The sequence below is a fragment of the Esox lucius genome, chromosome 4 (assembly GCF_011004845.1).
Source record: "Esox lucius isolate fEsoLuc1 chromosome 4, fEsoLuc1.pri, whole genome shotgun sequence".
Classification (NCBI taxonomy): Eukaryota; Metazoa; Chordata; class Actinopteri; order Esociformes; family Esocidae; genus Esox; species Esox lucius.
Window position 1 is genome coordinate 13,877,993 of NC_047572.1, and position 25,400 is coordinate 13,903,392.

Genomic DNA, 25,400 nt, shown 5'->3' on the forward strand with positions numbered 1-25,400 from the left:
GCCGAAAATTAGGAAGAAACCTAGAGAGGAACCAGGCTTGGAGGGGCGACCAGTCCTCTTCTGGCTTTGCCGGGTGAACATTTTAAGAGTAAAAGTTGTAATAATTAATAAATGCATGTGTATGTATATCAGGGGAATTCAAGGACTTTTGACTCGATTCACAGGAGAGCATATTCCTCTCTCCACACACTGACTGCCATTAGCCCGCTGAGAGCCTGCCTCCATGAATTGTCTGGACGAGGATTCCCTGTGTCCAGAATCGTCACGCAAAGTAACAAAGCGACTCTGGGGCCAGAGGATCTCGGGCCAGGGGCCTAAGGGTGTCTTGTTTAACCAACATCCACAGGGCCTCTGCAAAAGGCGGGCTGCGCCGTTACGCAATGGTTCAGCTCATGATGAATGGAGCCCAGCACCAGGCCTACTCAATGGAGGTGAATGGGAAATGAGTTGAAGTGAATGGTAGTGGAAGCCGAGAGTAGAAGGGACAGAGCTATAGGTTAATCCATGGGAGAAGGTCCCGGGCATCGAGAGGCCACCAGGGCCCACACTTTACATCTCCCTGTATGTTCTCTTTTCAGCATTTTAAGTGGGCTGGCTAACCCTATCTGAGCTGGAGAGGGGAGAGGTGGGAGAGAAAGACCACTGGTGGTTTGGATGGGAGCCGGACTGGAATGAGTGGTGGGGAGAAGGAGGAGAGAAAAGGAGACTTTGGTTTGCTTCTCCAGTGCTTAGCGGAAACTCTAATCCGTTTGGCCCCTTCGCAAGGGCAAGGGCCAGAATTCCTCTTCTCCTCCCATCCCTGGGCAGGGTGCCAACCCAATGGCCTCTCTTTATGGCTGACATCATCGCCTGGCACATAGGAGCAGGGGTGGGAAAGGAGAAATAATTAGGTTTAGCTGGTTTGAGTAATAATGTGTGTGTGTGTGTTGAGGGGGGGGGGTTCATGCGTATTTAAATGGGTTTTGTGTAGATGGGATTTTGCAACGCTTAGCACATTAGAGCACATATTAGATGCTTGCTGCTGATGACGAAAGGGGGATTCCTAGGGTGGGTCTAAATCCTCTACAGTTATATACAAACTACAAGAACATTTACACTCACTTTACATTCAGTTGATGGAACAGCTGCACTGAATCCTTCCATTCAACACAATGAAAAATTGAACAAAGTTCATGGAAGGAGCGCCGGGACGTAACGTGGAGCTCCATCAGACTTTCTGGCGTGCGCACTGCTGAACCTGACGCAAATGGAAAAATTATGGGAAAACGTCACCCACGTGTGTGAAAACACAGAACATTCTAGACAATTCGGTCCACTGTACTTGTAGGAAAGGGGTTGGAGATGGGAGAGAAGACAAGCAGCAGTGTGAAGCATTGCTTTAATGATTCTCTATAGACTCTATACATGGCCAATCCAGCACGCCCTATGACCCCCTCACAGGGTCTCCGCCCTCTGTACACAGCCCTCCACCCACTCTGCATCACTATACCCCCCCCCCCCCCCCCCCCCGTACCCCGCTAAACACACAGCTTATTTAGGGCCGGGCCTTTGTGTCGGCGACTCGCTTTGTCAACTTCTATTTAGGGTTTCCTTTACAAGGCCCCGGGTCCTTTGACTATGAACTGCGTGATAGGTCCTGCCACACAGACAGCCTTCTGCAGAACCAGACCCTTCCAAAGAGACCCCCTGTCAGTTCCAGATCCAGCCCAGCATTCGGCACTCAGATTGGGGTCTTTGTGTTCCGAAAGACTGCCTTCCTTGGAGGTCCTGTTGCTACTCATTCATCCAGCAAGCACTTGAGTTTCGTCGACGGCCAATTGGTGGGGAGGGTTGGTTTTATTTGTTTCAATTTCCACTGCTTCGAATCAGGTAATTACACCAAATGATTGGTTAATGTTATGGTCTGGAAGGAGACAATGAAGTAGGTGTTAGATATGACAGGGGTCTGTTTCAGTTGCAAAAATGAACAGGCTCTGAGATTGAAACCATGAAAGACACAGGAGAGAGAGCAAACAGAATGACAAGGATGAAAAAGAAAGAGAAGACAGGAGAGTCGTCTGTCATTGTGCGTCTCTAGTGGAGTGAGACCGTGGTGGGGTGACAGACACACACTCATCCACCGGGGCAGAGTAATGTACCGTAACAGGGGCAGGAAGGGGACAGGGTGGGATGACAGACACACACTCATCCACCGGGGCAGAGTAATGTACCGTAACAGGGGCAGGAAGGGGACAGGGTGGGATGACAGAGGTTCGGTCGGGGCCCGGGATGCTTCTTACAGCCAATAATCCCTTTTATTGAGTCTCAGGAAATCCTAATTGGAATCGGAGGTGCCTCCAACAGCCAGATGTGCAAAGACTTAAAGAAGAGGGGTGAAGGAAGGAGAGGGCTGGGGTTAGCAGGACAAGGAGGAGTACCCAACTCCTTACAGAAGCCCCTATGGACAATTGACCTCAAGCAATATCCAAGCTCCCCTCCCTTTCCTTCGGAGTGTTCATAGACACACACACACATGCACACACTCTTGCTCCCTCTCTCTCTCTGTCTTAGTCCACCTACATGCAATTAATTCACATGATTTCATGTGATGTCTCTGTTGGTTGGTAGAATTCCTTACAAAAAACACATCATGAATAAGAAGGAACATAGCAAATCCAAATACCTTGCACCCTCTTCTCTGAAAATGAGATGATTTTGGAAAATACATAGGAAGGGATTTGAGACCATTCTGCTTTTTAGAAACTCTTCAGTGTCACTGGTCCTTGCTTGTGGACTTTCCTCTTCAGCTCACCCCACAGGTTTTCAATGGAATTCAGGCCAGGGGAACTGGATGGACAATGTGAAAGCTTTATTCAAGACCAGCGAACCCTTTTTTGTGGAATTGGAGGTTAGCTGTAAGTTGTTGTCTTGCTGGAAGATCCAACAACAACCCAGCCCATTAAAAATATATATTTTTCTAAATATATGTCAATATGTAATACTTCCATGTTGGCACCACCATACTTCACAGTCTGGATTAGGTTCTTTTCTGCATGACCATGGCTCTTTTTTCACCAAACCCACTTTGGGTTTTGATGCCAAGAAGCTGCATTTTTGCCTAATCAGTTCCAATCACATTTAACAAAACCCAGTCCCTTACATCTGCGGTTGGGTGACATCAGAAGATTTCTTCTAGCAACCCTTCCAAATAATGTTTTGTCATTGAGGTGGCATCTAAGCATAGATTTGGAAACTTGGTGAGCCTAAGATGTGACCAACTTCTGCTATTCTCCAGCTGTAATTCTTGGAGATTTTTTGTCACTTGAACCATCCTTCTCACTCTGCTTGGGGTAAAATACACATGCCCCCTTCTAGGCAGGTTCATCCCAGCACCAGTTGTTTAAAATTTCTGAATTACTGGCCTAATATTCAGCAGTAGTACTATCCTCAGGCATGTAGCTAATTTTTCATAGCCATTTTCTGATTCATAAAAGTCAACATCCTTTTATCTAATTTCATTGGAGTGTTCTCTAGCCTTCCCCATGTTGATGGATAACTAAGGGAGTTTAGCTTGTGTGTCAACTCATATTTATAGCCAGGAGAAACATGATGTCATGGATGACCTCTTAAGAGTTTCCAAAGACTCAGATGGACTTTCTAAAGTACATTAGTACAGAGAATTTGATTCTGTTCATCCATTTCCTAGGGTTACCAAGGGTGACACCCATGTTTTTAATAATGAAATTTCTCTTGATGACAAATTTTTCTTTGAACAGTTTTCTCTTAATTAAAGATTAGATATGATATTTTGTGTATGATCAAACTGATAAACAACAGTGGCCTTTGTTTCAAAGCCTTTTTTGCTTGTATTTATCTAGGGTGCCAATAGTTCTGTAGGGTAGCATTTCATTTATTGGAGCGCAGTGCAGAGCCCTCCCCCCTCGTTATAGACTGTATGTAATTCATTGGAGTACAGGAGCAAGGCACAATGCGGTCCCAAAAAAGAAGAAAATCACAAAATAGAAATTCTCCTTGTATCAACAACCAATCCCGTGGCTCTGAGCCGATAAAATCTTGGTGGAATAACAGTCCAGTTTATAAAGACAGAGGAAGTCTGTGTCTGCATCACAACTACACCCTCCATAGTGCACAACTTCAGACCCGTAGGGTTCCCATAGCGATCTGGTCTGAATGAGTGTGCTATTTGTAGGGTGCCATTTGGAAAACGTCCTCTTGTGTCTGTTCTGACGGGGCACTGGCAGAATTTGGGGCCTCTGGCTTCCGCTGTTCAGTCTGATTCTTTTTTTCAAATCTTCCCTCACTCTCTTTCTGTACCCCCTCGCTTTCTCCATCTCCGGTTCCTCTCGTCTTTATCCTTCTTTCACACTCTCTGCTGTCCTGTGGTTTGTTTCGGTGACGATTTGGCCCCTTGTTGCCGCGTCTGTCTCCTTAATGTATGGATCTCTGTCTAATGTCCTGTCTGTGAACCTCCGCATTCTTCCTTCATCCAACTGCTGCACTACCATCTACTCACTGTCTGTCACACTGTCGACGTGTGTGTTTATGTGTATATCTGTGTTTTTACGGGTCTGCCCTTATCTCCCCAGAAGTCTGACCAAAGCCAGATTCATGTCAGGCCTCTCTCTCCGCTCTGCGTGTGAGCAGAGTTGCGAGAGGGAAAGGCAGAGAACGAGAGATTGAGAGAGGGTGAAAGAGGGTGAGAAACCACACCTGGGTTTGATTAGAACTGACCAACCCCCACGCACCATCCCCTCTATGTCCTCCTTGTCCCGGGCTGAGATTAGACACGTGTGTGTGTGTGTGTGTGTGTGGACACCCCTCAGTCACCCCTAGTAAAAACATTGACCCAGTTTCTGCTTTCAGGCCCCAGAGCAGGCCACGTGGCCAGGAGGACTGTCCATGTGTCCCAACGGCAGGCATGTGTCTGTCATACTGCATTACCTTTCAGCAGGTGTGGAAATGGCCTTCCATTTGAGACAGGCACTGTGTTATATCCTGACCACTCATTCTGTGAATGTGACTAATAAAGGACTCTGAGGGAAAACTTTGCGCTTCCACTAGCCCAAGGAAATCCCTGGCAGACCTGACGGATCAATAAAGGACTTACTAAGCTTCCATCACTGCGAGGTACTATGAGAAATCAATTGTAAAAAGTTCTGTGAAATTGTATTGATTGAAGGCCGTGAGGTTGTCCTAAGACTAGTCATACACGGATATGTTGACTGTCTCGTAAAATGAGGATGTCATCTTTGAATAAATCAATGAACACACAATGTGGAAAACGACGTTAAATAGTGTTCCTTAAGAATTTCAAGGAGTGGAATTCTTTAAGAGGAGGTTTAATGAATTCCTTCTAATTGAGTGGCCCTTTGATATGGATCAGTGGAGAACAAGAGAAGCACCCCCAAGCCAAGGGTCTACCTGAACCACCTGATAAATGATACATAGTGACTTCAATCGTCCATTGCATTGTTTAGTGGGCCCGTTCTGTTTAGGTGTCACATTTCCGCTTACTTGTGGGACAGAACTGTACAACCTTATTTTCTGTGTGCATTTGTGTGAACGTGTGTGCGTGCGTGCGTGTGAGTTACTGGGTCTGAGCTCATGGGAGGCGCTAACAGTCCTCACCTTTGTTTAACCCTGCAGAATTTCAAAGGGAGATTAAGATTTCCAAAGGAGAGTGAGACAGAACAGCTAAACTCTCACTGTACGGTGGCGGCAATGCCCCCGTCAACCCATAATCTGAGATTCGGGGGGGGGTAGCCGCTCTGAGGATTACAGGGGGGCAGTTCTCACGCTTTTCACTGAGACACTAACGCAAATCACGTTCTTCGACACTCTTAGATTCAAGCTTGATCATACAGGTGTCGTTCTCCCACAGCCACTGTCTTCGTCTTGCATGCCCACCCTGTCTCAACGCCATGTCCACCCTGTCTCAACGCTCTGTCCCACCCTGTCTCAACGCCATGTCCCACCCTGTCTCAACTCCCTGTCCCACCCTGTCTCAACACCCTGTCCCACCCTGTCTCAACGCTCTGTCCCACCCTGCCTCAACGCCCTGTCCCAACGCTCTGTCCCACCCTGTCTCAACGCTCTGTCCCACCCTGTCTCAACGCCATGTCCCACCCTGTCTCAACGCTCTGTCCCACCCTGTCTCAACGCCATGTCCCACCCTGTCTCAACGCTCTGTCCCACCCTGTCTCAACGCCATGTCCCACACTGTCTCAACGCCATGTCCCACACTGTCTCAACGCCCTGTCCCACACTGTCTCAACGCCATGTCCCACCCTGTCTCAACGCTCTGTCCCACCCTGTCTCAACGCCATGTCCCACACTGTCTCAACGCCCTGTCCCACCCTGTCTCAACGCCCTGTCCCACCCTGTCTCAACGCCATGTCCCACCCTGTCTCAACAACGCCCTGTCCCACCCTGTCTCAACGCCCTGTCCCACCCTGTCTCAACGCCCTGTCCCAACGCCCTGCCTCAACGCCCTGTCCCAACCTGTCCCAACGCCCTGTCCCACCCTGTCTCAACGCCCTGTCCCACCCTGTCTCAACGCCCTGTCCCACCCTGTCTCAACGCCCTGTCCCACCCTGTCTTGTTCGAATTTCATTCAAGAGACAACAACAACGAAGCCTTAATAGAGCGCCCTCTTCTCCCTCGGTTCAATCTCACCGTTGCACATGCACGCCCCCATGCACGCCCCCACTCACGGGAGACGGCCGCCGACCTCTAGCTCCTCAGTTATGCAAATTGTAACAGTGTAGGTTAATCAGAGATCGGGCTGGCTTGGCTGCAAAGCAAAACTGGTCTCACGAAAAGTAAACGAGGTGTACCGACAAGTCCTGACACGTATCATTTGAGTGTTTTCTGTCCGGTCTTACAGGGTTCTTCTGGTTCTATACGAGGCCTGTACACAACAGCTTTCTCTCTCAACAGAGGCATTTCCTTGTATTCTACTGTGCTCCCGAGTCCGAGGAGCTTTGGACTGAACCGACTGGGCAGAGAGAGCTGCTTCCTGCGAAGTTGTTTATTCTGGCACGGTTCAACCATAACTATAACACCCTCGATTGATGGACAGAGTCACAGAGAGAAAACAATGGCCGATGTTAGGGGTCACAACCTCCTAATTAGCTTCTACGGGATTAGAGCTGTTGTGTCTGTCAGCCAGATCTGATATGGATCATCAAAGTTACCTGAACCATACAACCTGAAAAAACACGAGTGGTCTTCCAGTACCCCAGCACTTCCAATAGAGGGCCAGTGTTGTGTGGCAGCAAACCATTGTGTCAACAGCCCGTCTGGACTTCTACCTTCTTGGTTTACATGGTTTATCCTTTAACACACACACACACACAAATTCACTCTTTCTGTTTCCACTCAGACTCTCTTTCCCACTCACTCATCTATTTCTCAATCTCTCTCTCTTCAGTGTCACCTGGATCTGAAAATAATCTCAAGGTCTGTCTGACATCTATCTGGCTTACTCGGTTTTCATGGGCTTGCACCACTCTCTAGCCCTGATCAAGGCCCTCTACACCAAGCAGAGATCACAGCCCCATGCCCCTGTGTTGATAACTGGGAGGAAAAAGACGCATCAATGTGCTAGAAAAATGTCTGACAGCAGAATTACTGATCTCACCTTAGGGTTTCTAAAAAACAAGCCTAAAATATCTAGAGGAATTATTATTGCCAGGACAGGTAAGTAACACAAAGGGAACTTTTAAAAAAAGAATTAACCACAGTAATCATGACCAAAACACATTTTCACAGGAGCCCAGGAAAAAACAATGACATAATGTGTTGAGTACCTGTATGTCCGTCCCATGGGAAAGCTGGGCGGAAACAATGCAAGAAGCTCTGTCCGAATTGTGTCGGGAGGCGGCGCGCCTGCGCGTTCCTGGGCAACGTTGGGAAAGTTTTCCTCAAGTTGAGCTGAGCTGAGCAGATGAGAAAACCCTTGAAACTGAGGAGCGGTTTAACGTGAGGGATGCTTCAAATAACAGAAAACGACAATCAAACGAAATTAGATTTCCATTGAAATGTGCAAGAAAAACGAAGGATTCGTGAAATACCTTTCAGGAAAACTTTGGAAAGGTGGATATTGCCTCATTACGCACAGTAAGTATGGTTTTGTTTTTAGTGTTCATGCTTCAGTAAAAGGTGGATATAACAACGAGAAGACTGCAGGACAAATTGCAATGGAATGAAGGTCTATTTATGATTGTAATATCGCTCAATTCTCTTCTGGAAACCGTATATTTACATTTACAAAATACTTTGTTTGCAGACTCACATAATTATGAATATCCCAGTCCACGTGTTGCTAAAACGTCTATAAAATATTTATTTTATTCCGATGACATCTGTCAATTTAATGTGTTTTGTTTATCTCCACTTAAATATTCCGATCTTTGCTCCTTGTATCAAAAGTCATAAGGCTATGCACGTTATTTGTAGGTCTGTTTTTTAAATTCTGTATTCATTTAACATTCACTACTTTTTAAAGAATTAGTTTCTTGACATTCTGAACAGTTTTCTGATATTTCGGGAACCCACTGTCTGAAGTTCTCGGACTTAATGAGTAGGCCTAGTTTAAATTAATCTGTGGTGTATTTTATAGCGCGCTCATGCGGCGCACACTGGAACAACTTGCGGTCAGAATGCATCTAGGTTCACAAATGTGTTGTCATTCATAGAGAATACGAACTGAGGTCCGTATGTTGAATTTTATGACTGAATTACACATTGTAATGAAAAAACTGAACTTGACATAAAACTAGGATTGCCTTTTTCTAAACCCAAAACCATTTACAATGATCGATTGACAGTGAATTAACTGTAGCTTGTATGAGGGGGCGTGCGCGCGCTGGAAGTCGGTTTTTCCTGTACTTGTAAATACTAAAAATCCCCGGAAAAATGCGTTTTATGGAATCAATTTGTTTTTGAAACCACTACTTTCGATTTGAACAGTGCGATAAAAATGCTCAAAGCTGACCAATTGGGCATACCTCACCATCATTAGACTGGAAAAGATGAACTGTCGAAAAGCGAACAGTGTTTTAACATAAAATGTTTTAGTTTAGGAACGAATTTACAAAATCTGTTGTGTTTTTGTTGTGCACTTCCCATGCTCTTCAATATAGGGTAAGTGTTAGCTCAGTAATATAAATACTAATACTTAGAATATACCTCTCACTTCAAACCACTGCAATTTAGCGAATTTTCATTTCCCTGTATTTCTGATTTGACAATAAGGATACGGTACTGGCAATTTAATTTAAAAGCAATTTCTATATGTAGGTAACATTCTCTGGTGCGTTGATCACCAACTGTCGTTTAGCTCTTGTCCAGGGACTTCTAGTAGTGAGTGCCTAACCTCAATGTATTTATCTGTTACATTAAATGGGAACATGGATTTTTGTGGTTTAGGATTTTGTAAGGATGTAGAATGAGATTTTAGATTTTTTTCAAGTTTTTTGTAAGTGTTTTATAGCTTGATGTATGACACATTTTCATAATACACTTTTTAAAATAACAACTAGGAACAATGTCATTAGTTAAAAATAAGGCCATATGTAAATATAACATTTTCTATTTAATTAGCCAACTTAGGACTTCTCCTGTATCCTGTATTCAAGACCATGTTGAGGCTAAAAGATCCCCTTTCCCCTGCCCCGCGTGTTTACTCATGACGCTCTGATTTGGAAAAAAGGGTTTCGGGCCTAACATAGACCTCCAGTGCTAGTCTGCAATGATGCTGCTTTCATGAGCAAAGTGGAATCCTGTAAAGTCGTTTTAAAATTTGTGCAATTTCACACAATAATTCCTAGGTGTGCCCCAATTATATGACACATGCATTTGTTTATGTCTGATTCCAAAACTTGACACGTCTCAAAGATGAATTCACACCTCAATTAAACGTTTAACCATTACTGAGGCTTACAGGGATTATGTAATCGGAGGTTCAAGCTTGTTTTATTAGTTACTGGTGGAAAACGAATTGTATCATTGAAATCAATAGTGTGTTTATGTCATCTCTCTGGAAGACAACCTCTGTTTCACCAGAAACGTGCGACCATGGTGGGCTCTCTAAGCAGCGCGTTGGTAGGTGTAAGTGATTCATGGTGCCTTAACTCTTGCAGGACAAAACCCCTGACACCTGATGTAAAATCGGGTGTAAGCTACAAGATGATGGAAGAAAAATTCAGTTGGCATTTAAAGATATTCACGTATAAAGTATTGGAGAACCATGTTTGCAAGCGTTGAAATGGTGTGAATCTCAAGTGTTTGTCCATTTCTGTGGCTGGGACGCGGATGTGTAGGTGTGTAGTTGGAATGTTATTGAGTCTAGGGTGTTGCTCTTGTGATTAGGTTTCGGTTTACTGTTAGGGTTAAGGTTAAGGGCAAATAAGGTTCCGAATGGCAATACTTTTTTTGGGTCCACAGAAAGATAAAAGAATGTGATGTGTATATAGACAGTTAACATGTTTCCCTACACCGCTCTCCCCCTGAAGTCTTCATCTGTTGTAATTAGAAGGCAGCAAAATGGGCAACGCACGCGTGCGTGTGTGTGTGTGCTGACTTGAGGCAGGCTTCAAGGTGTAATTGCAGGATTAGACAAGCTGTCTATCCTCTCACACGCCCACTCTCACCTCTCTCACCTCTGTCTTCCAGTGCTTTCTCAACACCTTGAACTTCCACTAAAAGTGTAACCCAACCTGATGTTCCATTTGTCAGGCTGTGTAACCGGGAGCGAGGAACACAGGCATAACGGGGCCAAACCAAGCCTCGGCTAATTAAAGGACCAAACCAGCCAGGTGTTGGAGTTAGTACCTTGCAGGCCAACAGACTGGAAAATTCCAAATGACCCTTGAAAACCATTAAATACTGCTCTTAGCCTAAAGACAAATCACGGCAGACTTTCACTCATAAAGATTAAAAAGAGAAAAAAAAGAACATACTGTAAATGGGAGAAAAAAAAAAAGCTTACACTGATTTGCCATCAGTTGATTTTGCCTAACAGTTTGACAACAGAACTCTTGGCTTCCGAATTCCGTCTGATATCACTGTAAATGTCTTGGAGCTGAAAGCTGTGAAGGTATACTTGGCGATTTGGAGTCAGACAATTGATCAGTACCATTTCTGTAATTTTGAAGAAAGGTTGAGGATAGCATACAATTAGCTTAGCGCAATTGGCCACTATCAGCGAGTACATACTAGCCAGCACTCCGCAGAATGGGACTTTAAAATCCTGATGTATCCCTTTACTGTCAAACCATGGGATTGTGGAGACGGGATGACAAATGAATTACATTGTCTGATACCATCATAGCTTTTACTGCCAGTGGTGTAAGACATCTGCATGACTGGTATGTCAGTTAAAACTACCCTGACATTGAAACATTGTTGATTCATGTGTTGTTGTTTTCCTAGACTGGAGAGATGGAATGAGACTGGCACCACTGTGAGAACCAAACGAGGACACACCTTGACTGGGCAGCGAATGAACCCGCCGTTTGGAAGCCACCCTATCAAGCCAGGAAACCCAGTAACCTAATCCTCCTAAGATCCCTCAAAGCAACTGTAAACCCCTCTTGTGCCCTGTCCTAACCCCCAACCAGCCTCTATGCTTATAAACCTGACCGTGGCGGTCAAGGAGTCCCGCGCCTTTCATGGAACACCCCCCACCAGCCCTCGCGGTGTTGCGCCCCTCGTCGTGGAAGTGACCGCCATGGACACTGTTCCCGGCCTCGCCCCCGTTTCCCCGCAACTCACCGCCGTTCTGAGCCCTCCACCCCCGCCGCCGCCGCCTCCGCCACCTCCCCCGCCACCCTCCTGTCCCCTGACCCGCATGGACTCGGCCCGTAGGCGGCGGCTGAGGAAGCTGAACTGGGAGCAGATCCCCAAGGAGAAGGTGGAAGGGAGGAAGAGCGTGTGGAGCGGGGCGGCGTCGGAGGAGGAGGAGTTCCCGATCGACCTCCACTCCCTGGATGAGCTGTTCGGACAGAAGGACAGCAAGCCTGAGGACTGCGCCGGGAGCCTTCGACGGCGCTCCGTGCTGATGAGATGTCGGTCACCCCAGGACAGCACCGCAGAGAAGGTGAGAGGCTGGAGATTGCGTGACCTTGTTCCATATCCCTTCTTTGATTCCCCAGACGAGTGTCTGGCAAGTGACTGTGTGGTGTTGATGATGAACTGTGCAGGCACGGTTCATCTCAACGGAACGGCTTCAGTTCCCCGCGGTCACCTCAAATAGCCAATCAGTGTCAGTGGTTATGGGAGTGTTGGTCGTCTGGGTATCTACAGTAGGAGGGAGAGCCGGCCTTGTTCCAGTCAGTGTGTGTATTCAAAATGGATCTGTTGTTGCTGTGCCAAGGCGACTGTGTGCTGGCTGAGGCAGACACTGACTCGCACAGAGGACTGTCGGCATTTGAAACTGTATTTCAGGTGGATGGAATGTGTCGAGTCTTTGGAGGCGAAGGAGATTTGCCTGCGGTCGACTCACTTTGATTCCGCCTTGATCGAAGTTTCTGAAATGTTCTTTGTGTCTTGGCTCCTCAGGTCTCGCTTCTGGATTCCAAACGCAGTATGAATGTTGGAATCTTCCTACGCCAGTTTAAGACGTAAGGATCCCATTTATTTTTGTCTGTCATCATTTTTTTGGAGTGTTTGTTACAAGGGGGTCCCAGAGCCCCGGAGTGTGTATGAGTGTGAATGCCTGGTCATAGTGTGTGTGTGAAGGGGCCAAGTGGTGTCAAATAAGTGACAGGTGTAGACTATTGGCATCCTAGAGTGTGTGTGTGGGGTGGTGGGGGGGGTTACAGTTGACACCTGCTCAGACCCCTAAGGACACTGTTAACTCTGGCATCTAGAGCTCTTGTTGGTTGCAGCTAAGTGGCAGCTAATCCCCCACTGGGACATGGTCAGAGGTACTGTCAATTGAGGTACACCCATGGAAATCTCTTGCACTTATCTGAAGTGTCTTCATTTCGCCCTAATTTTTTTTATATAGACAGGTTTGGGCTGTAGGTCCCCTACTTCACAGTGCATGTCAGAGCAAAAACTAAGTCCGAGATTCATTTTTTTAGCATGACTATGACCCGAAAGCACACAGCCAAGACAATGCTGGAGTGGCTGACAAGTCTGGGCTTTGGCTGGGCCACTCAAGGACATTCACAGTCTTGAAACCCATTGACCATTTTTGGATTAGGCCAGAAGACCGTAGTTCACTTATGCATCGCATGCAATCTGACAGAGTTTGACAGGATCTACAAGGACGAATGGGAGGAACTGCTAAATCCAGTTAATACACCCCAGCTTTACTGTTGTGTTATTTTGAAACCCAAGGCCAAAAGGTATCTACTTCCAGTGAGAGGCCCACTTAAAGCCACTGTTAATAACTGGATGTGGTTATATTTAAATAAAACATTTGAATTTGCTGAAGTGGATTTTAGGTGGCTGGTGTGTGTGTGTGTGTGGTGATGTCCTCTTGCAAAGCTGGTATGTTGTCATGCCTGCGCGTGTACCGTACACAAATTTCACGGAGATTCAATTGTGTGCACATCCTAATTGATGAGGGCTTTGCTCTCACTAAACATCGTATCTGTCAGGACTTGTAGGGAAAGCCTCTACGAATAGATGAGCCTGTCGTATGGACAAAAACATGTCTTAAATGGCGCTTGTCTGTCTTTTTATGAGGCTTGTTTGAACTTTAAGATGAGAATATGAGTGGGTGTATAAATTGGCGGGACTGATGTTGTTTTTCTTTCACTTTTGTAACCCACTGTAGCAGTGTTAGTGTACTTTGTCTCTTTTTATTATGTGCTATTGCTAGCATTGTATCCAGCATTCTATTTGTAAAACCATGCTACCAAAACCAAGTCTTTTTGAATCAGGATAATCCCATTGGAGTCACGTTCATTTGAACCCATCCAGGAAGGCTGGTATTAGCTGTGAGTCAGAGGCAAAGAACCATGATCTTATAGTCAACACAGCGCACATTGGGGGGGGGTGGGTTTGGGGGATGGATGGATATGTAAGTTAAAGACAAAAGGAGGGCTGGGAGAAGGGAAAGTCAATATATGATGAAGAGAATGAAAAGAAGATAGGAAATGCCTGGCAGTTAGAATGCATGTAGGAAAGCTAATATCAGTAGTGAAGAGGGAAACCGTCTAAAATACAATAGGATGAAAGGAGAGGTTTCTCTGAGGAAAACCCTGTCGTCCCTATTGTCACCCTTCTTTTCATAGTCTCCTACATTTTACCCGTAGGCCTCTTGTCAAGGAGTGAACTTCATAGTGAGTAGGGTGTCATTTGGGACGCATCCTGGCTCCTGGAGCGATGGATCTACATGGTTACTGCATACTGATGGATGTGTCATTTAGAGGAAGTACATATAGCTCAGATGTACAGTGGAGGACTGTGTAGGGTTACCCAGGGAAGTTCAAGCAGTTTGTGGCCTCTAGTCTAGAGCAGTGGTTCTCAGCTCCCAGTTAGGGGACCCAGACTATGGCTGCTTCTTCTGGTCTACCTGGTATTTCATTATTTACCTGGTGTCCTGGTAAAAATTCAGCCCAGTCAGAACTAATCTGTGTCCCAGACCTGGAGTTGAGGACCAGCTTCCACTTGTGTGTTTGATCTAATGTCTGCTTGTGTGTGTTTGAGCCCCCGTGTTTATGTGTGTGTGTGTTTCTATCACTGTGTGTATATTTGCTCATGGCACATGTCAAACGGCGTCGCCAATGTGGCGTCGCAGACCTCTGTTCCCCACAGTCGGCCAGATAAGGGAGGATAAGCCTGACCTATTCTGTGGGTGTGTGTACACTAAGGAGGTCAGGAAATATTAACACACACGATGATGCCTGCCGTTAGATCCCGTGTGTACCTTTAAATGATTCTTTGGTTCTTTAGTCATCTCAGCATGTCAGTCACTTGGTGGTTAACTGTATTTCCCTAAATGCTGCATAAATGAATGTGGAAAAAGTGAGCACGTCCCCTTTTCTTAAAAAGTGCTCCCCTACAATTACCATCACAAAGTGGCTACAGTTAGAAGCTGCTGTAACAAATTATTTGAGATGCAGAGAAGGTTGAGTCTTCCATAAAGATTAGAAATGTGGTCTGGTTTGGTCTTAACTGTATGGGTGTGAGGTAACACTTCAGATCAAAAGACCTGTCCTATGCCTTCAGAAGAAAGATTATTGAAGCTCATGAATCTGGGATGGGTTACAAAGAATTCCAAGCAATTTGAAGTACATAATTCTACTCTCTGATGGATCATCTAAAAATAGAGAACATTTCAGTCCACTAGCAATCTACATAGGACAGGTCACCCCACCAAATTCAGCCCAGGAGCTGGCAAAGAGACGCTCATAGAAGCCTCTAACCCAGGGGAATATCAAAGGATCTACTGGCCTCTCTTGCCATGATCAATGTTGAAGCGCATGAGTCAACTGTCAAAATGAAACTGCACAAACCTGGCATAGATTGGAGGCCAGGAAGAAAGATGGCTCTGCCCTCAAAAAACCTATGACTGATGTTTGCCAGACAACACCTGGGAAAAATACTGAATCAGTGTGCCCTGGACAGAGAAATCAAAGGTGGAGTCGTTTGGCTGCAATGCCAGACCAAAACAACTTGTTGGGCAGTAGAATCTCGTATCGTTTCCAGGAATCAATGATTGCAAAAGTATAACCTTGCAGTGTCATTTGTTAAATTAGGTTACCTTTTTTTCTGTCTGTAGTGTTGTAGTGAAGATCGCATAATATCCATATGTCCAAATATTAAAGGAGACAACTTTCCAGGGGGTGTACAGGTGTTTTCACATGACTGTACTGTCTGTATGGGGGTGTGTGTTACACATGATGTCATGTCATTCTTCCACAGGGCTGCCCAGGAGATAGTGGAGGATATCAGACATGGGGTCGGGGCCCGCTACGGGGCTGAGAAACTGTCCGAGCTCTGCAAACTGCTGCCTGACACCAACGAGGTAAAGTCTCCCCTCCGACACACCGTAGCTCCCACTGCAACAACAGGGACTTGCCTCCCCCCGTCTTTGTCCTGCCCCCCCCCTCCCATCTGGTCCTGATTAGTCCGATCAACAGTCTGCTATTACACCATAGTCTCAGAAATCACAAATGCTTAGTGATAATGCACGTGGTTTAAGATTTTCCCAGTGACTGCATGGGTTGTATGAGGAGGCGGTTATAATAAAGAGAAGCGTGAATCAGCCTGGCTGATGTTGCTTTTAGCCCTATTCCATCTACTGGACCCTAGCAAAGCTCTGAATTCTAAAGATTCTTTTGGAAGATTCCAGTAAATGAAAACCAGGCGGAATTCTTAGTAAAAGGAATGAGTTCTCCATAACTGACTAGCAGCCCTGGCCGATAGCATCTCGAAGTCACCCCTCTGTGTATTTTCACAGGAAACTCGACTACGGACGTTTAAGGGGGAGCGCGCTGTTCTCGGGGAACCTGACCTCTTCATGATCCTGCTAGTGGAAGTTCCCAGGTATACAGTCACATGACCCGCCTAACCTTTTACAACTACTGCTTCTAAACCCAGACTGTTCCCCTAAATTTCAGGCAACGTAGCGAAAGTGTCAATTTTGTCTGCCCTTCTCAGGGTGACTAACGCCAGCCCGTCTACCAACAATACGCTAACAAAAGTCTGATTCACTGAATTTCCGCTCTGCTGGTTGGTGTGTGCGCGCGTGTTTCTCCAATGACCTAACAACATCTTGCATTTCCCCCGTGTCTTCTCTTTTCCTTCCCCCACCTCCCCTCTTAGTTTTCGACTGCGTCTGGACGCGATGATTCTACAGGAGGAGTTTGACCCCGCCGTGACCTCGCTCTGTGTGGCAGCCAGATGCTTGAGGGAGGCGGCCAGAGGTAAAGTGTCAGCAGAGACCTTTTCCGTTTGCCTGATACCACCCAGTTGCCTCCCTGTTCTCTAAGTAGTGCACTACTTTGGACCGAAAGCCGTTAGCGACCGGATGCCATTTGGGTGGCTTCCCAGACCATCTCTGTGCCACACTGCTATCCCCTTTAATCTCCTTCATGTGGCCATTCACTTCTCCTCCTCTAGAAGTGCTCTTGACCTGTTGGAATTCAGTAGTTAAAGGAAATCTAGAAGTGCTCTTGACCTGCTTGAGTTCAGGGTATAGGGTGGAATTGTATGCCTATTCTACTCCTCATTACCCCCTTCATGTGGCCCCTTAACTTCCTCTGAAATGAGCCCCAGGAAACCCTCCTACAGGGCACCCTAAATCCTAGATAGTGCACTTTTTTTGACCAGAGCCCTGTGGGATGTGCACTACGAAGGGGGATGTGATTCCATTGGGGAAGCAGGCCTGGTCTAGAGCACTTCACCCCCAGCCTTTCATCCCGAGCAGCGGTTTTTAGTTCCCCCTTCAAGTGCTGGTCCTGTTTGGGTTGAGCCTGGAATCAAGGTGGTGGAAGTCGGTTCAGAATTAGAGGTTCTGTACCACAAGCCACAGATGGGTCACAGGTGTTCAATGATGCACAAGGCTTTTTGTCTCGAGGACATGACATCGTTTTAGTCATGGCTGCTATGTAGGGCCACTGGCATTAGACTTCTAGTAAAGCAGAAACGCTGACATCAATGGTTACCTCGTTTTCAGAGCTGCTGAGCTGTCCTGAGCTGCACTCCATCCTCCGTCTGGTCCTGAAGGCCGGCAACTACATGAACGCTGTGAGTCTACATGTCCTCTCTTCCTTTGCCCATCATGGATACAAGAGAAGGCGGTCCTGTCTGTTATCTGCATGTACGTTTGCCTGACTAGATGTCTGGACGTTGTGTGTTCAGGGACGTCGGGCTACCTGGCAGCGTCTGGGTTTTGTAACGGTGTGTTTGTTTAAGATTTTGTGTGTGTAAGATCTATTGTGTCTAAGCGTTTGTATTTGACCTCATCAGGGTGGATATGCAGGCAACGCAGCTGGCTTTCGAATCGCTTCTCTGCTAAAGCTGGCTGACACCAAAGCCAACAAGCCAGGCATGAACCTCCTCCACTTCGTGGCCATGGTAAGAGCTGATCCAGGCTCAGCTGGCCTGTCTTGTCCATATAACTGTGTTATGATCTATATGCATGTGGATGATCTAAAAGGAACAGCGTATCCTAGATCAGCGCTTCTAGATATTCTTTGAGCTGAGCTCAACCGGTATCAAATATGTTTTTATGTCAAGACTTGATCTCTAACAGTAATATGCCACATGTCTGAAGACAACTGTCTCCAGATGCAGTTCAAAGACAACAGCATGAATCTAAGTCAACATTTGATGCTCCCAGACTAATCTTTATTGATGACTAACAAACATCTGACATTCATTTAGTTTGCTTTGAAGAACTTAAAACAAGTTTTCTTATTTCGCAAAGTTTAGTTGGCACAGATAAAGCATGTCTACAGTAATCTTTTTCAAAGTAGGTCTGTTGGCAAACTCTCTTCTCCAGAGCAGCTTACAGTCATAGAAATTGAAACCACAAATTTGGTGTCACAAACCAACTGACCAACATTGGACTCCAGCATTATAACATATTCACAATGGCTACATCAACACAGAATCATGCTACAATGCTGTGTTTCAGACAAAAATATTACAATTCCCTCTTTAAAACAATTGCTGGATAAAATATAATGACTCTTGAAACAATGGCTGGATAAGCTCTACCTTTTCCCCCCACAGGAAGCGGTGAAGAAAGACCAGAGTTTACTGTCTTTTCCTGGCCAAGTAGGGCACGTCGGGCCAGCCTCCAGGTCAGTTAGAACCAATCATACAGGTCCCTGACATTTATCCTTTATTCATTTTTTGCACTGAGAAAATAGGTTACCAAGACCGACTAAAACCAGGACCGTCTCTCCAGTTGAGTCTAATACATTTGAACTCGTCCACGAAATCTCAGTGTTAGCTGTCAGTCAAATGGGCAGAGCCATGGTCTTCGAGTGAACACGGTGATATATGATGAAAGGAGGGCTAGCGCATAGGCCAGAATATGATGAAAGGAGAGGTTTCTCTGAGGTAAACCTGGCTCTGAGAGACGGTGCATCCCAAATGCCACCCTTTTTTACATTGTCTCCTACTTGGTACATGTCATTTGCAGGAAGGCCATATAGCTCAGATGTACAGTGAAGAACTGTAATCAGGGACAGTTCAAACAGTTGGGGACTACCCAGTCTGCTCCCTCTCTATAGAGAAGGTAATTTTTCTTACCTTGGGGCAATCACAGATGTTAATGTGATCTGGTTGTATGTCTGGGTTTCCACATCAAATGTTTTAACCAATCAAGCCCTTTTTAGATCTGTAATTAATTAAAAGGAGGAAGGAAGCTGTGAAGACGGTCGTGGTGTTTTCTTTATGCCTCTAGGGAGCATATGAGATCCGCCCTATAACAACATCAATACAACCCAGCAGGCCACACACACGCTGCACACACACCGAGACAAACGCACACTCGACTACACATCCCAGCAGGCTTCTTAAAGATCCAACTAGACTGTTTTGTGTTCTGGAACCATAGCTCGGTCAAGCTGTTAGCAATACACACTTTGTTATAATATAACTTTCTGTCCAGTATCACCATTCTGGGGTGTTTGGCTGGTTGTTAGATTTAGTGTCAAATGGCACCCTATTGTCTGTATATATTTGGATCGAATATAATTAATAGGGTGCTATTTGCAGTTCCCCCTTGTTGTCACACACGGTGTCTCTGGGACTATCGGGGGGGGGGGGCACATCTTCCTGCATTCTAGTTTCAAAAGGTTTGCAGCAAGAACACTGGGCTGTGAATGTACCCTTGGTTGGTGACAGAATCTCACAGCATCTCCTGTTACTGTAATACTGGACGTACAGGGTGGAGAACAAGTATTTGATACACTGCCGATTTTGTAGGTTCTCCCACTTACAAAGCATGTAGAAGTCTGTCATTTTTATCATAGGTACTCTTCAACTGTGAGTGATGGAATCTAAAACAGAAATCCAGAAAATAACATTGTATGATTAAGTAATTAATTAGCATTTTATTGCATGACATAAGTATTTGATACATCAGGAAAGCAGAACTTTATATTTGGTACAGAAACCTTTGTTTGCAATTACAGAGATCATAGGTTTCCTATAGTTCTTGACCAGGTTTGCACACACTGCAGAAGGGATTTTGGCCCACTCCTCCATACAGACCTTCTCCAGATCCTTCAGGTTTCAGGGCTGTTGCTGGGCAATATGGACTTTCAGCTTCCTCCAAAGATTTTCTATTGGGTTCAGGTCTGGAGACTGGCTAGGACACTCCAGGACCTTGAGATGCTTTTTACATAGCCACTTCTTAGTTGCCCTGGCTGTGTGTTTCGGTTCGTTGTCATGCTGGAAGAACCAGCCACGACCCATCTTCAATGCTCTTACTGAGGGAAGGAGGTTGTTGGCCAAGATCACGCGATACATGGCCCCATCCATCCTCCCCTCAATACAGTGCAGTCGTCCTGTCCCCTTTGCAGAAAAGCATCCCCAAAGAATGATGTTTCCACCTCCATGCTTCACGGTTATGATGGTGTTCTTGGGGTTGTACTCATCCTTCTTCTTCCACCAAACACGGCGAGTGGAGTTTAGACCAAAAAGCTCTATTTTTGTCTCATCAGACCACATGACCTTCTCCCATTCCTCCTCTGGATCATCCAGATGGTCATTGGCAAACTTCAGATGGGCCTGTAAATGCGCTGGCTTGAGTGGGGGCACCTTGCGTGCGCTGCAGGATTTTAATCCATGACGTCGTAGTGTGTTACTAATGGTTTTCTTTGAGACTGTGGTCCCAGCTCTCTTCAGGTCATTGACCAGGTCCTGCCGTGTAGTTCTGGGCTGATCCCCCACCTTCCTCATGATCATTGATGCCCCACGAGGTGAGATCTTGCATGGAGCCCCAGACCGAGGGAGATTGAACTTCTTCCATTTTCTAATAATTGCACCAACAGTTTTTGCCTTCTTACCAAGCTGCTTGCCTATTGTCCTGTAGCCCATCCCAGCCTTGTGCAGGTCTACAATTGTATCTCTGATATCCTTACACAGCTTTCTGGTCTTGGCCATTGTGGAGAGGTTGGAGTCTGTTTGTTTGATTGAGTGTGTGGACAGGTATCTTTTATACAGGTAACGAGTTCAAACAGGTGCAGTTAATACAGGTAATGAGTGGATTTTTTTTTTATTCTGTCTCTCACAGTTGAAGTGTACCTATGATAAACATTATAGACCTCTAAATGCTTTGTAAGTAGGAAAACCTGCAAAATCGGCAGTGTATCAAATACTTTTTCTCCCCACTGTAAATGTGATGTGTATTGTCTTTGTTGTCCTATAGGTTGTGTGAGGAGTCTGTAATAGAGGACCTCTCTAAGCTCCAAGGTCGAGTGGCTTCCCTCAGGATCAGTGTTCAGACAGAGGCAGAGATCCAGCAGCTGACAGCGCCCTTCCTGGAGGTACCGAACAGATCTAGATTTGAGACGGCACAGTGATCTAGAACATACAGTACACCTGAAACTCTTATAAAGCATCTCTAGTGTAGTGGTTATGTATGAACTCACAAAGGCAAACCGCAAATTCACTTGTCCCTAATCTCAGTAGTTTTTTTTTGTGATTCTAATTTCTGTCTTCCCTGGTCTCTCTTCTCACCCCGGTCTCTCTTCTCACCCCGGTCTCTCTTCTCACCCCGGTCTCTCTTCTCACCCCGGTCTCTCTTCTCACCCCGGTCTCTCTCTAGGTGGCTGAGGAGCGTCTGAAGGAAGCTGAGGATGAGGTGGAGGGCATGAGGATGTCGAGTCAGGCTCTGGTTGAGTTTTTCTGTGAGGACGACAGCACTTTTAAACTTGAGGAGGCCTGCAGGGTCTTCCACTCCTTTTGCCATCGCTTCCAAAGAGCCGTTCAGGTGAGTCTTTTGTGTCAGGCTCTCACTAGAATAAAAATCTCAGAAAATACAAATACACAAAAGGACAGATAGAAAGAGACAGAGCTTTTGTGTTTAGTTTCTTTTTTATCCATACATTTGTTATACTCCTGTTTTCCTCCCTGTTAGGAAAATGCAGAACGGGAGCAGAAGGATCAGAAACGGATGGAGCGAGAACGTGAGATGGTGGAGAAGCGACGCTCTGTGGCTGTTTGTACCGGGCTGGACTTGGGCGTGGTTCCCGGTCGGGTGTCTGTGCCTGAAATTCAGGAGAACCAGGATGACCTGGAAAGAACCCTGGAGAACCTCAGCCATACTTGGAGCCGACGCAGCCTTAGAGCCACAGAGAACCGCAGGCACTCCCACCACCTTCAGAACTACGCATCACATCTCCTACAGACTTCCTCCTCTCCTTCTCCGACGTCCGTCCAGCCCCTCTCCTCCGCTCCTCCTCTCCTGGGGACAGGGACCAGGACAGAGCCCCTGGAGACCAGGAGAGCACAACATGAGGGTACCACTCAGGCTCAAGTCTCCCAATCTGAAAGTGAACTGACTTCAAACACCACTCCAACCCAGTGGGGACGTAGATTTAATGTCAGCCAAAACAGGCAGGACACCATTGCTTATGTAACCCAAACGTCACATGGAATTGTAACTAACATCATTGAAAGCCGACACGCACCAGCAGTTAAAGTTCCTGAAAATCACTCAGAACGGACTGTTGACGCCGGTCCTGACCGGTGTGTGCCGGCTGATAAGTCTGTACCTAAGCTTCATAAACACTCCTCCACCACAGCCATTGCCACTGTGAGGGGACATGCCTCCAGCCATAGACACAGGCATGGCATAGTGTTGACTGACCCTTTCCCGGTTCCTCAGGCCAATCCCACAGACACCTCAGAGCATCATAACCCCGACCTCTCTCAGCCCGAGGGTTCAGAAGTCACTCGGGGGACTCTGCAGCCCTCTGGGAGCCAGTCAGAATCATCCGTGGCGGCCGACACCCTGGAAGGCAGCCAATCGCGGGAAGCCGAGGAGTCTGTGGGGCAGCAGAGGGACACGGAATCAGCCTCCACGCTGGGGGAGCAGAGCTGGCTGTCCGTCAGCCTGGAGGAGCTGAACCCACGGTGTGGACAGGAATGCCCGGACGTCTCCAGCCCTGACAGGGAGACGGACAGGCCATACCACCGTGTGGGCGAAACACTGGAGTGCCACACGTTAGTAAGAGGACTACGTTGCTATGACACCCTGTCGCCTCCTACCACCCCTACCACACCCCTCCCAAGAGCCCCTCCCAGCCTCTGTTCCAAGTGGAGAAAAGAGAGACTGCCGGACAGTCCTGTGGGTGCTGGATCTCCGATGGGCAAAGAGGACTCTGGGAGTGAAGGGAAGACTCCTGTGGTCCGAGGAGGGGTTAAGAGGGGTCTGGTGGCTCGTTCGGGTCTGCCCAACAACGCCGGCCTCTCTAAGCCGCGTTCCGTCTCCAAACCCGAAACGCTGGCACTGAGCGGCGGCGTCCAACTGGCCGCTCCTCGCGCCACGCGCCTGGCCTCTCCCTCCGTGCGCAGCGCCTCCATGCGCTCGTCCCCCATCACACGCCCTGCTGCCGCCCAGGCGGAGGTGAAGAGGAGTGGCAGTGCGAGGTTAGAGAGGAGCCCGGCTGGGAGTGAGAACCAGCAACAGAACCCGGGGAAACCCAGCTTGACCCGGCGGGGATCGGAGAGGGCCGGGCTCGGGTCCGACAGTGCCTCCGCCACTCAGCCGGTGTTCGTCAGGGGCTCCCCTCTCAGGGTGACCAAACGACTGGCCCCCACCTCCACCTCTGAAACCCAGCCTTCCTCCTCTTCTCAGCCCCGCTCCACCCACAGCCCCTCCTCCTCCACGGCTAAGACCATCCGTACGGCTGTCATAACTGCAGCCCGGACCAAGGCGGCTAAGACGAGTCCCGGAAAAGAGACCTCTGGAACGCCGGCTGCTCCGACACCGTCCAAGGTCACCACGTCTACACGGATGCCTGGACCTAAAATGGCCCGCCCCACCTCCTCGCCCATGTGGAAGTGATTAAGGCAGACCCAACCGTTTCACGGTTATACGCCTGTATGTGCACTGAACATGAATGCGGGTATCAATGAATTAAACGGGGGAGTTCGATCAGAACTCATTCCATTGGAGAGGTCATCTCCTCCTCCTTCTCAGACTTCTAAGTCTGTTTTACTTATTTGTTTGTCTCCCTGAACCTAGGTGGAATCTATCACCGTTGCGGTAAAAGTGCAATTAAGGACATGCCAATTACCTGAAAAGAACTGCGATGCCAACAAAACGGCTGCCACCACATCACATACTCACTGGGTTTTTTGCGTCTGGACGCTTGGCTGTACAGTTACCTTAGATGGAAATGCACTGTCTTCTGTTGTATACACTACCTCCATCCGCCGCTGACCTGTGCAGGCAACAGGGCCCTTCAAGGAGAGACTTCCCCCCGTTTACTTCCGCCAGTCCTCTGAAGTGTGTGAATCAGCCTCGTCCTCTTGGTCTTCCCACCGATCCGTTTAATCAACATATTTTAGGGTGCACTGTATGTTGAACACGGCTTGTTTGTCTTTATCGGGTTAATTGATTTAACTCTGTGACTTTCCCAAATTGTACCCCATTTCTTAGTGCACTACTGTGGTTCAAAAACAAAACAAAGAAACACTGTGTAGGGAATAGGATGCCATTTGGGGCCGAGACACTGTTCTTGAAGGTCCAACCATGTACCAACTAATTTGAGTCCTTAATGTTTTGAGTGTGAATTCCTAGAAGTGTATTTGATTAGATGCATGGATCCAGACACATGACATTAAATATTGTGACCATGGAGACTGAATTGCTAGAATACACTCTCATTTAAGTCAGAATTCTCTGATACTGTTTCTATGGTCGTGAGCTTTCATACTGAATGTTTCTTTTCCTCACTGTAAGCTACCAGTCTGCCCAGTCAGCAATCAATCGGTATGATATCGAAATGATTATCTTAATTGATTTATTGATTATCCTCCTTGAATGTCCTCTTCGTTCTGATGCACTTTACAAAGTGGAGAGGATACCATGTTTCTAGGATACTCACTGTAATATTCTACTGCTGATGTTGTTTTTTTTGGTAGGTTTATGTCAAAAAAGGTTTTAACTTAAATTGAGCGGCATGAATTGTAATCCATGGCGACATTTTTGTGAATTTGTAAATAAGAGATGATAAAAAAAAATAAAGATGAAAATCAGACATGGTTCATTTTTATTTACAAATTACCTCATAAATGGATTGTTCCTGTTTAAATAAGTGAAGGAAATTTGTATAATTGTGTATTACTGGCCCATTTCCCTGTGCTTGCCATTGTGATGGACACAGTGCTGTTGCTTCGGTCCCAAATGGCTTCCTATCTCCTAATATAGTGTACTTACTTTCAATGAGATTTATGGGACTCAAGTA

General features: G+C 46.6%; 1 protein-coding gene across 2 annotated transcripts; it reads left to right on the forward strand.

The window, feature by feature from the left end:
- Positions 1-7,835: 7,835 nt before the first annotated feature.
- On the forward strand, positions 7,836-25,193 carry fhdc2 (FH2 domain containing 2). 2 transcript variants are annotated; one of them, XM_010896817.3, is made up of 12 exons: positions 7,836-8,121; positions 11,437-12,103; positions 12,565-12,626; positions 15,886-15,988; positions 16,424-16,509; positions 16,789-16,889; positions 17,642-17,712; positions 17,935-18,042; positions 18,703-18,773; positions 21,353-21,470; positions 21,752-21,916; positions 22,064-25,193. In XM_010896817.3, exons 2-12 carry the CDS (start codon positions 11,630-11,632, stop codon positions 23,993-23,995), a joined length of 3,291 nt encoding a protein of 1,096 aa, XP_010895119.2. In that variant the 5' UTR covers positions 7,836-8,121; positions 11,437-11,629; the 3' UTR covers positions 23,996-25,193. The 2 variants fall into 2 exon arrangements, with proteins under 2 accessions (XP_010895119.2, XP_019901217.2); XM_020045658.2 differs by lacking the exon at positions 7,836-8,121 and adding an exon at positions 9,023-9,147.
- Positions 25,194-25,400: the final 207 nt, after the last annotated feature.

Bases quoted from the DNA above. Each gene is read 5' to 3' on its own strand.
- fhdc2 (XM_010896817.3), top strand. From the start codon at position 11,630: ATGCTTATAAACCTGACCGTGGCGGTCAAGGAGTCCCGCGCCTTTCAT. The intron at 12,627-15,885 runs GTAAGGATCCCA...ATTCTTCCACAG, and splicing joins TTCCTACGCCAGTTTAAGAC to GGCTGCCCAGGAGATAGTGG. The intron at 18,043-18,702 runs GTAAGAGCTGAT...TTCCCCCCACAG, and splicing joins TCCTCCACTTCGTGGCCATG to GAAGCGGTGAAGAAAGACCA.